Here is a 14,070-nt window from a genome sequence, read left to right on the forward strand (position 1 = left end):
ACTGCTCCGTTAAAGGGTAAATTGGGGTTAACTTCATAAGAAATGGTCAGACTGTTTTTCAAAGCAGTTTTACTATTTTACATTTGCGCCAGCCATGTGTGCAAGCTCCCGCTTATCCACAACCTTGCCAACACTTGATACAAGAGTCGTGCAAGCGCAGGTGGGCTGATATCTCCGTGGACCTTCAGATTGCCTTTTCTGAATGGTAAATGATGGCGAGTAGTTTTCTCATAGGCTTATTCCCACTCATGTCTCTTTGGTGAAGTATCTAGTTAAATCTTTTGTCCACTTAAAAAAATAAGCTTTTTGATTTTAGGAGAGTTTTTGATTTACAGTAAAATTGCCAAGATAGAAAAGAGAATTTCCATACACCCCACATCGTTTCCCCTATGAACATCGACCTAGTAGGATATACTTGTTCTCGTTAAATGAAACAGTATCGATCCATTATTAACTAGAATCCCTACTTTATTCAGAGTTCCTTAGTTTTTACCTAACATCCTTTTTCTGTCCCAGGATCCCATCAAGGATACATTACATTTACTAGTTCTCTCTCCTGAGGCTCCTCTTGACTGTGATGGTTTCAGACTCTCTCTTTTTGTTTTGTTCTGATGACGTTGATAGGTTTGGAGTGTGCCAGTCAGGCATTTTGTAGAATGCCTCTCGGTTGGGATTTTCTTGATGTTTTCCTTCTGACTAGACTGGGGTTATGTGTTTCTGGGAGGGAAGGCCACGGGGATAAAGTGCCATTTATCAACATGATTTATCACTGTTGATGCTGACCTTGGTCACCTAGATAAAGTATTGTATGTCAGTCTTCTCCTTTGTGAAGTTACTGTTTTCCCCCCTTTCATACTGCATCCTTTGGGAAAAATCAGTAATAGCTCACAGTTAAGGAGTGCAGAGTTACGCTCCAATTTTGTATGCTGACCTTTGCATACACACATTCCTATAAATGTATGCAACCATATACATGAATCCAAACAGGAGTTCAACTGCTGTCTTCAACTCTCATCCATCACCATATGGCTCACTCTAGCCTCTTCCCCTTGCTTTTCTGTAAGCTCCCACTCCAACAGTGAGAAACCTGGCTCCCACCACCTGCCATCCTTTACTTACTCAGTTGTGATATATACGCACAGTGGTATCAGAAGGGTGACCTCAATCCCATAGGAAACCACTTTATTAGCTTACATACAGTTTCTTTTGCCTTTAGTCTTACAGACTCCACTCACTTCCAAATTTCCTTAGGTCAGTTCCTTTCCTTTCCATCCTCTTCAGGGAGACTGTTGCACACACTGTGACACAGTTTGGTTGTTTCGTCACATTCTGCATTCCATCCTGGGATTCCCCAGACCTCCTAAATGACTCTTTGGAACTTCCATACACTCAGGTTCACTCTTTGTGCTGTGAAGTTCTATGGGCTTCGACAGATGTGTGGTGTCATGTACTCAACATTACAGCATTGCACAGAATAGTGTCACCACTCGACTATCTTGCATTTCACCTTCCTTCCTCTCTCCAAACCCTTGGCAACCACCAATCTTTTTACCATCACCATAGTTTTGCCTTTTCCAGAATGTCATATAATTGGAATCATACAGTGTGTAATATTTCCAGACTGACTTCTTTCACTTAGCAATATGCCTTGAAGATTTATCCATGTCTTTTTGTGGCTTGGTATCTCTTTTCTTTTTATCTTTGAATAATATTCATTGTACCCCAGTTTATCACTTACTGAAGGACATTTTGATTGTGTCCAGTTTTTTAATAAAGTCGCTGTAATTACACAGGGGAAGGTTTTTGTGAGGATGTAATTTTTCAAATATGTTAGGTAAATACATAGGAGTATATTGCTAGACTATATGGTAAGGCTATCTTTAGCTTTGCGAAAAACCACCAAGCTATCTTTCCAAGTGACTGTGCCATTTTGCATTCCCATCAGCAACAAATGAGAGTTCTTGTTGCTTTGTACCCTTGCTAGCAATTCCTACTATCTGTTTTTTTTTTTTTAAATTTTGGTCACTTTAATAGGTGTGTAGTGATTATCACATTGTTTTCCCTAACAACAAATGATATTGAGAATCCTTTTATATGATTTTGTGAGATGTCTGTTTATTTTTAATTGGGTAGGTTGTCCTTAGGATCTTCTATAAACAGGATCACGTGGAATGTGAATAAAAACAGTTTTACTTCTTGTAAAGTAAGTATCTAGATGCCCTTTTTTCCTTTTTCTTATCTAATTGCACTGGCTACAAACTCCAGTGTAGGGTTGAATAGAAATTGTGAGAAAAAAATGTATCTTTGTTTGTTCCCAATCTTAGGGGGAAATCATTTAGTCTTTCATCATTAAGTATGAAAGTTTTTCATAGATGCCTTTTATTAGGTTGGTAAAGTTCCCTTCTATTCCTTTTTGCTGAGAGTTTAAAAATATCATTGATGGTATTGGATTTTATCAAACGTATTTTCTGCACATATGATCATGTGGTTTTGCCTTGTATTCTATTAATATGGTGCATTATATTACTGCTTTTGGATGTTAAGCCAAACATGCATTCCCAGGATAAATGTCCCTTGGTCATGATGCACGATACTTATATGTTGTTGCATTCTGTTTGCTGATATTTTGTGCGGGAATTTTACAACTATATTCATAAGGGATATTGGCCTGCAGTTTTCTCTTGCCATGATGTGTCTTGTCCAGTTTTGGTATCAGGTGATACTGGCCTCGTGGGTGAGTTGGGAGCTGTTCCCTCCTCTATTTACTGGAAGGGTTTGTGAAGGATTGATCTCATTCTTCCTTAAATATTTGGTAGAATTCTCCAGTGAAGCCATTTGACTGGGGGCTTTTTTTTCCATGGGAAGTTTTCAAATTCCCAGTTCAATCTCTTTGTTTAGGTCTTTTCAGGTTTCCTGTTTCTTTAGCTCAGTCATTTGTGTCTTCTTCCATTTCATCTAGGCTATTCAATGTGCTGGCACACAGTTGTTCACACTATTCTCTTATAATCCTTAATTCCTGATTTAAAAAAATTTAATAATGGATTCTTTTTTCTCTTTTTTTTCTTGGTTTGTCAATTTTGTTCATCTTTTCAGAGAAAAAAGCTTTGGTTTCAATTGATAATCTCTATTGTTCTTCTGTTCTACTTTCTTCTCTTATCTTTATTAGTAACTTCTTTCTGCTTTGGGGTTTAGTTTTCTTTTCTTCTGTAGTTTCCTAATGTGGGAGGTTAGGTTATTTGAGATATTTCTTTTTTAAAAAAAATTTAGGCACTTATAGCTTATATACATTTCCCTCTAAGCACTGCTTTGGGTATGCTGTGTTTTCATTTATCTCAAAATATTTTCTAATATCTCTTGTGATTTCTTCTTTCACTCATTGGTTATTTAGGAGTATGTTGTAAAAATTCCACATATTTGTGAATATTTCAAATTTTTCTTTTTTTTAATAAAGACTTTATTTATTTATTTGAGAGAGAGAGCATGAGCAGGGAAGAGGGGTAGAGGGAGAGGGAGAAGCAGGCTCCCCACCCAGCAGGAAGCTTGATGTGGGGCTCAATTCCAGGACCCTGGGATCATGACCTGAGCCAAAGACAGCTGCTTAACCGACTGAGCCACCCAAGCGCACTCAAATTTCCTTCTGTTATTGATTTTTACTTTAATTCTATTGTGTTCAGAGGATGTACTTTGAATGACTTCAATCCTTTTAAATGTATTGAGGCTTGTTCTATAGTCTGGCACATGATCTATGTTGGAGAATGTTCCATGTGTGCTTGAGAAGAATGTGTATTTTGTTTTTGTTGGAAGGAGTCTGCTATCTATGTCAATTAGGTCAAATTGTTTTTACAGTATTATTGACATATTTATATCCTTGTTGATTTTGTATCCAGTTGCTCTAGCAATGATTGAGAGTGGGGTTATCGAAGACTCCAATCATTGCTGCTGAACTGCTTATTTCTCTCTCTTTAATTCTGTCTGTTTGGCTTCACATATTTTGGGGCTTAGCTGTTAGGTGTGTGTGTTTATAACTGTTATATCTTTCTGATGATTGATGCTTTTATCATTCTAACATCTTTCTTTTCTCTCGAACACGTTTTTTTCCCTTAAAGTCTATTTTGTCTGATATTAGTATAACCAGTCCAACTCTCTTATGGGAATGATTACCATGAATTATCTTTCTCCATCTTTTCTTTTTTCTTTTTATTTTTTTAAAGATTTTATTTATTTGTCAGAGAGAGAGAGCACAAGCAGGGGGAGCAGCAGGCTCCCTGAGGGAGCTTGACACAGGGCTCGATCCTAGGACCCTGGGATCATGACTTGAGCTGAAGTCAGATGCTTAACGACTGAGCCACCCAGGCGCCCCAGTAATGTTTACTTTTAACAAGTCATGTATGATATGCTTTTTACTTCTTTACCTATTCGACTAATCTCATTTGAATTGACCAATCTAGATCATGATTATTTTTTTAAATCTGTTTTAAACGTTCTTCATCAAGTCATTACGCTCCCTCCAGCTGCTTCTCCCTGCTGAAGCTGCGCAGGCTAGGTCATCTTCCTAGTTATATTACCATTTTACACAAGTGAATCCCAGGGCAAAGATCTATCGATCTATTGATGGTGTTTAATTGGGCAAAGTAGTCACAGGATCAGAGAGGAAACAGGGACTTGCCATGCTTTGCCTTGTATTTTTAACAGGGGCTCTGAAAGGACGATAGGGTCATGAGAAAGCATTGTTAAAGAGGCAAGTTTCTAGTTGAGCGTTAGGTCTGTAAAAATTGCTCTGGATGCATTCTCAGGATTTTAGAATTGACAACTCTTTGTAAACTCACTTGTTATTAGAAAAGAAAGTCACTTTGTGGTAAAAGAAGCAAACTGAGAGTATGTACCATTTGGGAGTTAAAAAATAATCCGTTATTAACTGAAATAGACAAAACCATAGATCTTACAGAGCTTATGTTCTAAATGTGAAGACAGCTAATACATAAACGAAAAGTTGAATACGTAAGATCCAATAATGCTAAGGTCTAGGGAGAAAAAGCAAAATAAAGGGACAAAGTGACAGGGGCCGAGGGGAGGGGAGAGACAGGGGAGGCAGGAGTCCCGGGGGCTGTGGTAGTGGCTCGGCTAGGGTGGAGGCAATCGAGATGTGTATGAGTGCGCAGACTTGAAATATATTTTGGAAGTTGTATTTCCAGGATGTATTGATGGACTGAGGGTGGGGTGTGACAGAAAGCATTCAGAATGAGGGGTTCCTGGGTTTCTGGCTAGAGTGGTGTATCTATGTTGGTGCCATTTATGAGATGGGCAAGGTTAGTAAAGGAATAGTTTTGGTGGAGGAAATATTTGCTTTTGTATTTTTGCCTTAATTCTATTTTTCAGTTTTTAATTCCTTTTAATTACTCTTAATACATGTCTGTTCAAATAAAGCTCTAAGTAGTTCTGAATGCAAAACAAGTCTTTTTGGGAAAAAATGATGTGAATTAAATAACTAGTTATAAATAACAAAAGTATAAAATACATAAATAATAGGCATAAACAATAGCTTAAATGTTCATACTGTGATTCCTATAATTGGCTGCATGTGTTGGATTTTATTTAGCCTTCTGAAACCTTTTGTCTACTCAGGTTTTTTGGAGATTTGCCAAGAATTTATCTCCCACTTGTTTTCATGAGAAGTAGAACTTTGTGCAAAGACTCAGTTTCTAAATCCATATTCCAGGAAATGTACTGTTTTCAAGGTCAAGATCCACATGCACAGACACTACGTTGGTGCTGAGGATATGCTAGAGATGCTGCTGGCTCCATCACTTCTATTCACATCAAATGCTTCCAAAAAACAAGCATTTTTATGTGCTGATAAATTTCTTATGTAAACTCCAGAGAGGAAGAGCACGTTGTGTGGGACTCAGTGGCTGCAAGCTTTCACAAAGAGAAAGTCTGCATAAATAAAACTTTTGTAAGCAAGGTAGATTTTATCAGATTCCCTCAACTGTTATTTTGAAATTTAAATGTATTTGAACAATTTAAACTCCTACCAGTAACATGTGACCCCCTGGCTGCCGAAGGACCCTCGCAGCTCTTGCGATATGTTCTATGGCTTCCTTGAAGAACACCATGGGATGAAAAATCTGGCAGAGGAAATGGGAAAAATAGAGTGCTTACAGGCATAGAAAAGTCAAAAGTTCGCTGCAGTTTTATATACAAGGATCCGGGAGTGAGACTGACGATTTTCGTAATCCAGCAACCTAGACCCAGTAAACTGGTTTACATTTCTGAAAAAAAATTTGCATAAAAAGGAGTCCCTATGCCAGTATTGCCGTGAGCAAGACCAGGGGAGTCCCAGGCTCGAGGGAAGAGAGGAAGAGGAGAACAACAGCATCGGGGCTGTTCTGCTGCTGCTCTATCTTGGAGTGGGACTCGTGGTGAGGGAAGAGTCCCAGGAGATGGGGTGGTGGCATCTGTGATTCTGTCAGGGCCTCTGGTCTGACACCTGTCTGCCCAGGACAGCAGTGACAGGGATGCTGCTCCCTGCTGTTGCTCTGGACATGCAGAGGCAGAGGGAGAGAGAATTGCAAGCAGACTCCCCGCTGAGTGCAGAGCCCGACACGGGGCTCGATCCCATGACCCTGAGATCACGATGTGAGCTGAAATCAATTCGGACACTTAACCGACTGAGCCATCCAGGCACCCCTCTTTCATTTGCACACGTCTTGAAAATATCTGTTGTGAAAGAAATACACCCATCTGTGTGCGTGTATAACACACACAGAAATACACCCATCTGTGTGCGTGTATAACACACACACACACACACACACACACACACACACACACACACACACAGCATTTCTCAGAGTCTACACAGCGCATGTCTGTATGTACCTCCAAAGACGTGGAGCTCAACTTCTTTTGGAATTCATTCAGTACATTGGCAAGTTTATCATAGTCACTGGTATTCCGATAGATCTTTTTCCTATGAGGCTTGTTTATATCCAAGAAATCCACAAATACAGTTGAGTCATTCATCAGTTTTTCTTTGGTCCATTGAATCTATTGTAAGATCATCATTTAATAGTATGTGTTAAGAGCCAAATTCTACTTGTTATCTAAACTAATGTAATAGGTCTGTATCAGAGACGCTCTCGGCACAACAGATGTAGGTAAGCCTTGGGGGCTTTTCACCTTTGCTGTGCTATGGACCCCTGCTGGCAGTAGAGCCCATGGACCCTTTCTCAGAATACGTACATCTGGTACCATACAAGGGTTGCAAAAGAGACCGAACAGATTGAGCTGGAGTATCAGCACCTGCACTGCAGGCCCGAGCCTTGCACTAGGTCTCAGCAGCCCCACCTCCATCACCCACATCAGGTGTCCCGTGCTGGAACTTCCCGGGAGGCACCCAGGAGATGAGGCTGGGCGGCAGGATGACAGGACGGGTAAGGGGACATCAGGGTCTGGTCTCCGGGTTTGGATGAGTCCACCTCTTAACCAGCTATGTAACCTGGGCAATTTCTTAGCCCCTCTGCCTCAGTTTCTTCATCTGTAAAGTGAGGATAACAGCAGGACCTCCATTGCGGAGGTGTTATAGAGACTACGATGAGCAATGATATAGAAAGCTCTGGAAACAGTGTCTGGCACATTGTAAGTGCAACAATTGTTAGCCTTATCACATTTTATTTTTTAAATATGAAAATAAGCCAAACAACTGACTAAATGAAGCCATAAATGCAAATTCTCAGAGGACTAATTGATATCCTTATGTCCTTAAGGAAGATGGGTCAATATGTCTTTACTCTGGGGTCTTGCAGCGGTTCCTGCTGTCCGTCCACAGGGCAAGCCGTGTGTCCCTGAAGCATGTGCGAGCTCATGTCCTACCGCCTCTGCATCTATTGCTTCGTCGTCCGGCAAAGTCCAAAACCTGGACTGCCCTGCCATTTACAGGAGGGAGTTTGCAAACTTCACCTGGCGGGGGGGGGAATGATCTCTCTCCAGTTATGTTAGCAAAGTCCCTCCCTTCCTCCCAGTTATCCTTACCAAGCACCAATTGAGAGGAAGGAAGGATGCTGAATTCTGGTGATTAGGTAGAGATAAAAATCAATGACTTTGTTCTCATAGAACCCACAGGTTAGAGAGAGAGAGAACTAATTACATTATAGTAAGTTCTAGGATAGGAAAGTCCACAGTCCTGGGAGAACACGAAGAAGGGACCCTCAAACTGGAAAGGGTGCGGTGTTGGCCAGCGACATTCACTGAAAGAGGAAGCACGAGCTCAATCTTGAATGTTGGCCAGAGGGGACCCAGGGGCGTCGAGGCAGAGGCAGGAGAGACCATGGACGCCGACGCCACATTCCGGCTGGGACGTGGGGCTGAGGTGCCGAGGTTTCTGGCGCGGTCACAGAGGCGGGCAACAGCAGGCCAGGGCACCGGGAGGTGCAGGGAGCACAGCAGGCAAAGCCCGGGAATGGCTTTGCAAGTGGTTTTGTGTGTTGAGCATGAAGCACCCCAAGCACCGTGAGCCAGACTTGGAAGACAAACCAAGGTCTAACTTTAGAGCTCAGGTTCTCTCTGCCAAACCACCCGTCTGCATCTGAATTGTAGACAGAAGGTCCAGTTCTTGCCCACAGCTTACATTTATAGAGCGCTTACTGTATGTCAGAAACTGTTCTACACACAAAGGGGTGCCACTGATTCTCAGCCTACAAGTGGGTATGGTGCTACCCCAACTTCAGAGATGAGGGAACGGAGACAGCTCCACAGCTGCTCAGGGGACGGGCTGGGCTCTGAAGGTGGGCAGGGCCCATGGGGGTAGCCTCTATATTCAAGTGCTTCTCAGGTTGCCAGGGAAGAAAAGCGGGAATGGTACCCGAGTGGGCTGGGGAGTCTAGTCTCTGAGCAGGGGAAACGGGGGAAAAGTAGGGACAGGAGGGGCCTGAAGCATCACTGAAGAGCAGCCCAAGGACAGCAGGCCAGGTCTGAGGGACTCCACAAGCGCATGGAGGTGTGCTGGTCTAGCAGGTGGGAAAGGATCTCTCCTGCGAGCTCAGCGGAGACACGGGAGGGCAGGGGCTGTGCGCTGACATGAACAATCACATCAAGGAGGATCTGGGCCGAAGAGCAGAGAGCCTGGACTGAAAGGAAATAATGATGGGAGGGTCTCGAAAATATTTTTTAAAAGGTTTCTGGATTTGGGACTAGTCTTAAACATACATATGTACACGTACACACACACACACACACACACACACACACAGGAACGCAGATCTACATGTATGTGTATATGCTGAGTTTATGCGCATGTCTATATCTCCAGGTATAAGGTTCATACCCAAAAGTCTTTTTTTTTTTCTGTTGTGAATTCATTATATTTCCTGGGCTCCTATGAACAGGACGAGAGAGAGCAGCACCACGAAAGAAGACGGAAAAGGAAGGAGGAGTCACCTCTGGAAGGACACCCCTAATTCTCTCGAGAGGAGCTCACACCACAGCCTCATGAATGTGCTGAGCTCGCCCCTGTGCTTCCCCACCAGCTTGTGGCGTGGTTCAGTCTCCTGAACTGCTCTCCTTCCTTCTGGACTGGGAGCCCAGGGGCTCTGTGGAGACCAAAGTTCAAGGTGCTGGAGCCATGGGGACTGAGTGCTTCCTCCAGGCCTGGAGAAACGTGAGCTGTGTCAGGGCTTGAAGGCCAAATGCACGAGCAAGGGCATCAAGACTTTGTCATTTCCATCCCATCAAATCCATGTTCATTTAGACATTATCAAGTGGAAAATGGGATTGTTAATGATATTAATAATGTTATTAATATTATAAAAACGGCTGAGGGCTTTTAGAAAACAACACTTTTGTCTGAGATACCATTTAAAATAATTTTTAAAATATAGGTTTACCTGAAAATGATTCTCAATTTCCTTTGAGAGAAGTTGATAGAAAAGCCCTTTTTCAGTATATTCAATTAGGCGATCGTGAAACACTCGGGTGGCTTCGTGAACAAAGAACAGAGCCGCCATCTGTCTGGAGTTAATGATGACCTTCTCGGCTTGCAGCAATCCCAGGAGGAGCTATTAGGGATTGAAACCTAAGGTTTATTTTGAACATTAGCAGGTAGTCTGTGAACCAGAGAGGCTCAATTTGTGCAGGCTTACAATTCCATACAAATAGAAGCGATGATCTGAGGTGAGAATTGTCCATTTCTCCAAGTGATAAACTTGATTTTTGATGAGATGGGCAGGTTGTAACTCAGGGAAAACTGGCATGGCACACCCCCCCTGGAGGGAAAGGGGCTAAGGACCCCTCGGCCGGGCCTAGTGGAGGCCTCACCGGCTCAGGAAGCCCTGGGTCCTGACCATTGGGGTTGACTTGGAGCCAGCGGTGCGGGTGGTGACCGGGACATGCTTCTTCATGCAGACACGTTCTAACATTCTGAATTGGATTAAAAGAACTTATAACCCATTTCAAATATGATAAGCACTATTTTGGACCACAGGTCCATGGCAAGGAGAGAAAGACCGAATTCAAAAATTGTTTTTCTTAATGTTTTAATTCTGAAAATTATTTGATCAAGGCTAGTGACTAAGTCAGCATGGTTGGCAACATTTCCCGTTATAAAAAGCAAGACTAGTGGGAAATGCAAGCATATTTATGAAATGCATACAGGCTTTCATCTTCTGAGAGCTGCACTAATATCTCAGAAATAAAGCAAAACCAAAAGCCGTATAATACCCTTGCTACTGCTTTCCCTGCTGAGAATATCAGCCAATATTCTAACAGTCTGAGTGGCTTCATCACTGAATTCTCTGCAGGGCATTACTTTAATGCTTCTTTTTAAATGGCTCATGGGATAAACTGCTAATAAACAGCAAAACTCATCAACTTGGATTTCTTTTTCCCCCTTCTCTAACAACTGAATGTTGACAGTGGAGAAAAGGGGAGCGAGAGAGAAAGAGAGAGAGTCAATTTGGTAAAATTACAGTTCCTCAACTTACAATTTAAAGTTAAGCTAGAAAATGAATTTTAAAACACACCTAAGGGGCACCTGGGTGGCTCAGACGGTTAAGCGTCTGCCTTCGGCTCAGGTCATGATCCCGGGGTCCTGGGATCAAGTCCTGCATCGGGCTCCCTGCTGAGCAGGCAGCCTGCTTCTCCCTCTCCCTCTGTCTCTGCCTGCCATTCCCCATTTGTACTCTCTCTGTGAAATAAAAAAATAAATAAAACACACCTTAAAGATATCTCGAAGATTAAACAGGTAGTGGCATTTCGCTGGGGTTGGCAACATATTCTGACATACTTGAAAGTAGATAGCGAGAGAACAAGATATTATCTGATCCTTACTTTTCTGAACGTCGGATGTAAAGTTATTGATGGAGAAATACATTCCCAAATGAGCCTTTAAAAAGAAATTTTATTGTCAGCCTCAAAGTTTAAGCACAGTTTCTTCCTAATTAATCCCTACTAAAAAGGAGATGTGTGTACTATCATGGAGGATTAATGACATTTAAAATGTTAGTAATTAGAATCCACTTTAAACCAAACAGACTAATACAAAGACACTGCGAGGGTTGCAAACCGGGGAAATTCTCCTTGGTCCGAGTTTGGTGAATGATCTAGAGGCAGGTGTTGCTGCACTCTGGGGACAATTTATGCCCCACCTGAGTGTGTACCAGGAGTGCTGACAACTGTCCTGCCCCCTTGCTCTCCAGGAGAGGTTATGAGATGGAATACAAGGTGACAGAATCATTTTTTCATTTTGGGTTGGTGTATGTATATATATTCTTCTACATTAGGATTAAGAGTCAGATGCTTAACAAGCTGGGCTGCCTAGGCACCCCTCAAATTTATTTTTCTCATTAAACTAGATTTCAAGTCAAGCCATTTTTCTAATCAGGTATTTCAGATTTTCTTATTTTGTATTCTATAAAGAAACAAAGAGAACAAACCAGGATAGCAGAACTCCAGGCGAGCTTGTTAATAATGCAGACTCCTGAGCTCCATCCCAGATATGCTAGATCAGGATCTTTGAGAATGAAGTCGTAGGATGCACATCTTACACACGCATTAAACGTGCACCACATGTATTTCTAATGCACACTGACTTATGTTTCAGTTATTTAGAGGCAAATTACAACCACAGGCCAGAAAGGGGCGGCGGGGGGTGGGGGGGACACAAAACCCATCCCCTGGAGGGAATTTTCTTTCAATATCAGTGGTTTTAAGTTTTCATGTCTTCTCTTATACCATGGAATTAAAATTCTTGTTCAGTAGAAAGTGAACTGGCTGCATTACCTGGAAAATAGCGCGCAAGGCGCTCTGTGGAGGATGAGGCAGCACCAGGATGGAAAAGTGTTTGAGGAGACGTGGGCTGATGTGCCTCCTGACTGCTGCAGGGGCACAGGCTGCCACTAGAGAAAGATCTTGAATGTTCTGTGGGAAGAGTTAAAAGGACGAATACATGCATCTGTAGAAAGTGAAATATCACCCATTTCCCAGCCCCTAGTGAACAGATTTCAATGTTTAGACGAAAAGATGATTTACTGCAAAAACAAAAACTGTGACCGCAATAGAAATCGATCTTCTTAGAAGTAACTGAAACCCTTAAATGCAATTTTGAGACAGGTTCCTTCTAGGAGGCTTTCTAAATGTAATCAAGCCATAGCCTGACTTTGAAAAAGCAATTACGGGACACGGAGCAACATGCTGAAGCGAGCGGAGGACTCTGGTGATGAGGGAGGGCTCAGGAGCACGGAGCGAGTCCCCAGGGAAGCCAGGGTTGCGTGGGTCATGGCCCGGGGACACACCATGCCTTCGGAGTGCTGCAGAGGTGGCCTCGGTCCTGCAGACCGGCTCACGGGCTCACGGTGGGCCTTGTAACAGGCCGGACCCCGGCCACAGAAACCCCACAAGAGGCCAGTCTCCTGGGATTTTCCCTGCCTGGGCTGCATCTGGATTCTTCTCTTGGCTGCGGGATGATGGGTGGTTCACATAGTCTGGTGTCTGAGCCGACAGGGTGGCATCCAGGATCCCTGGCCCAGGTTTGTCTGAGACGTCAAATTGTTTGTAACGCAGCTGTCTAATTCCACAGACAAAGTCAGTTCTGGAGCGCAGGGCTCGTGATTTCCAGAGAAGGAACCAAATAAGGAGACAAGTGCATTTGCTTTTTCAAAAACCGCAGCCATTCTGACTGGTTCGAGGTAATGGAAACAACGGCCCAGGCACACCACCCTGAGAATCTGTTGGGCTGTGCAGTGCTATGGAACATCCCTGATCTGTGATCTTGCAGAGAAAGATGCAGAGCGCTCTTACACAGACAGTAAGATGCACGTGCTGGGGCGCATTTTCATTAGCTTTTCTCCTATGTGTTCACTGCTGCTGCATAACTTGATGAGCTGTTGATGTGATTAATAATAGTGAGCATTTGACTCAGAAATTAAACCTACACAGCATACTTGGACTTTTCACTAACAGTGAATCCTACGGAGCCGTGTGGAATGACAAAAGATGTCTTCGGCACAGTTCAGGTAGGGTTTCTGATGTGTTCTGTGTGTTCATCCTAACTGTTTCAACCCATTCAGCTAGGTTATAAACATTTAGTTCATTGTTAATGGGAACAAAATCTTTGTATATGCTGTACCTTCCAAACGTTCTTCTCAGTGTTGTACAGACCTCCCATATCCAGTAACTGCCTGATCAGTTCCAGGGGTGGCTGAGCTCCGGACGTATCCGATTCCGGTACATTCAGATCATCAATGAACAGGACAATCTTGAGCAAGACAAAAGGTTTTAAAACATATCACTTGGTGTTGCCTTTCCCTCAGTTACACATTAGGAATACTAATTACGGTATGGTGTAAGAACGAAGTTATATGAAACGACAGGCCTGTTTTTCTATTCAAAAGCAGCAGACCAAATTCCATTTTGAAGAGAAGACTTTAGAAAACATTAAGTTTTCAAAATCAGTGGACCGCCCCCAACAAGGCTATTCTCTTGGTACCTTTCCCTCAGGCTTGCCTTCCTCTTATCGTCATGTTAAAAATAAGACAATAGGCCTAAAATGGAGTCCCTTACGATAAGCCTCAGGCCACC

At 42.7% G+C, this 14,070-nt stretch overlaps 1 protein-coding gene across 2 annotated transcripts in view; it reads right to left on the minus strand.

The window, feature by feature from the left end:
- The window catches only part of DNAH14 (dynein axonemal heavy chain 14), a 329,828-nt gene that overhangs the window by 115,641 nt on the left and 200,117 nt on the right, over positions 1–14,070 (minus strand). For both annotated transcript variants that reach the window (XM_028111778.2, XM_088017199.1), the window contains exons 48-53: positions 13,619–13,747; positions 12,274–12,411; positions 11,210–11,377; positions 9,882–10,052; positions 6,880–7,047; positions 6,033–6,125 (exon numbers count right to left, since the gene is read on the minus strand). In XM_028111778.2, the coding sequence (XP_027967579.2) occupies positions 6,033–6,125; positions 6,880–7,047; positions 9,882–10,052; positions 11,210–11,377; positions 12,274–12,411; positions 13,619–13,747 (867 nt within the window). The remainder of the gene's footprint in view (positions 1–6,032; positions 6,126–6,879; positions 7,048–9,881; positions 10,053–11,209; positions 11,378–12,273; positions 12,412–13,618; positions 13,748–14,070) is intronic.

The sequence above is a fragment of the Eumetopias jubatus genome, unplaced genomic scaffold (assembly GCF_037043125.1).
Source record: "Eumetopias jubatus isolate StellerSeaLion01/CBP00866 unplaced genomic scaffold, mEumJub1_p1.0 scaffold_12, whole genome shotgun sequence".
NCBI lineage: Eukaryota > Metazoa > Chordata > Mammalia > Carnivora > Otariidae > Eumetopias > Eumetopias jubatus.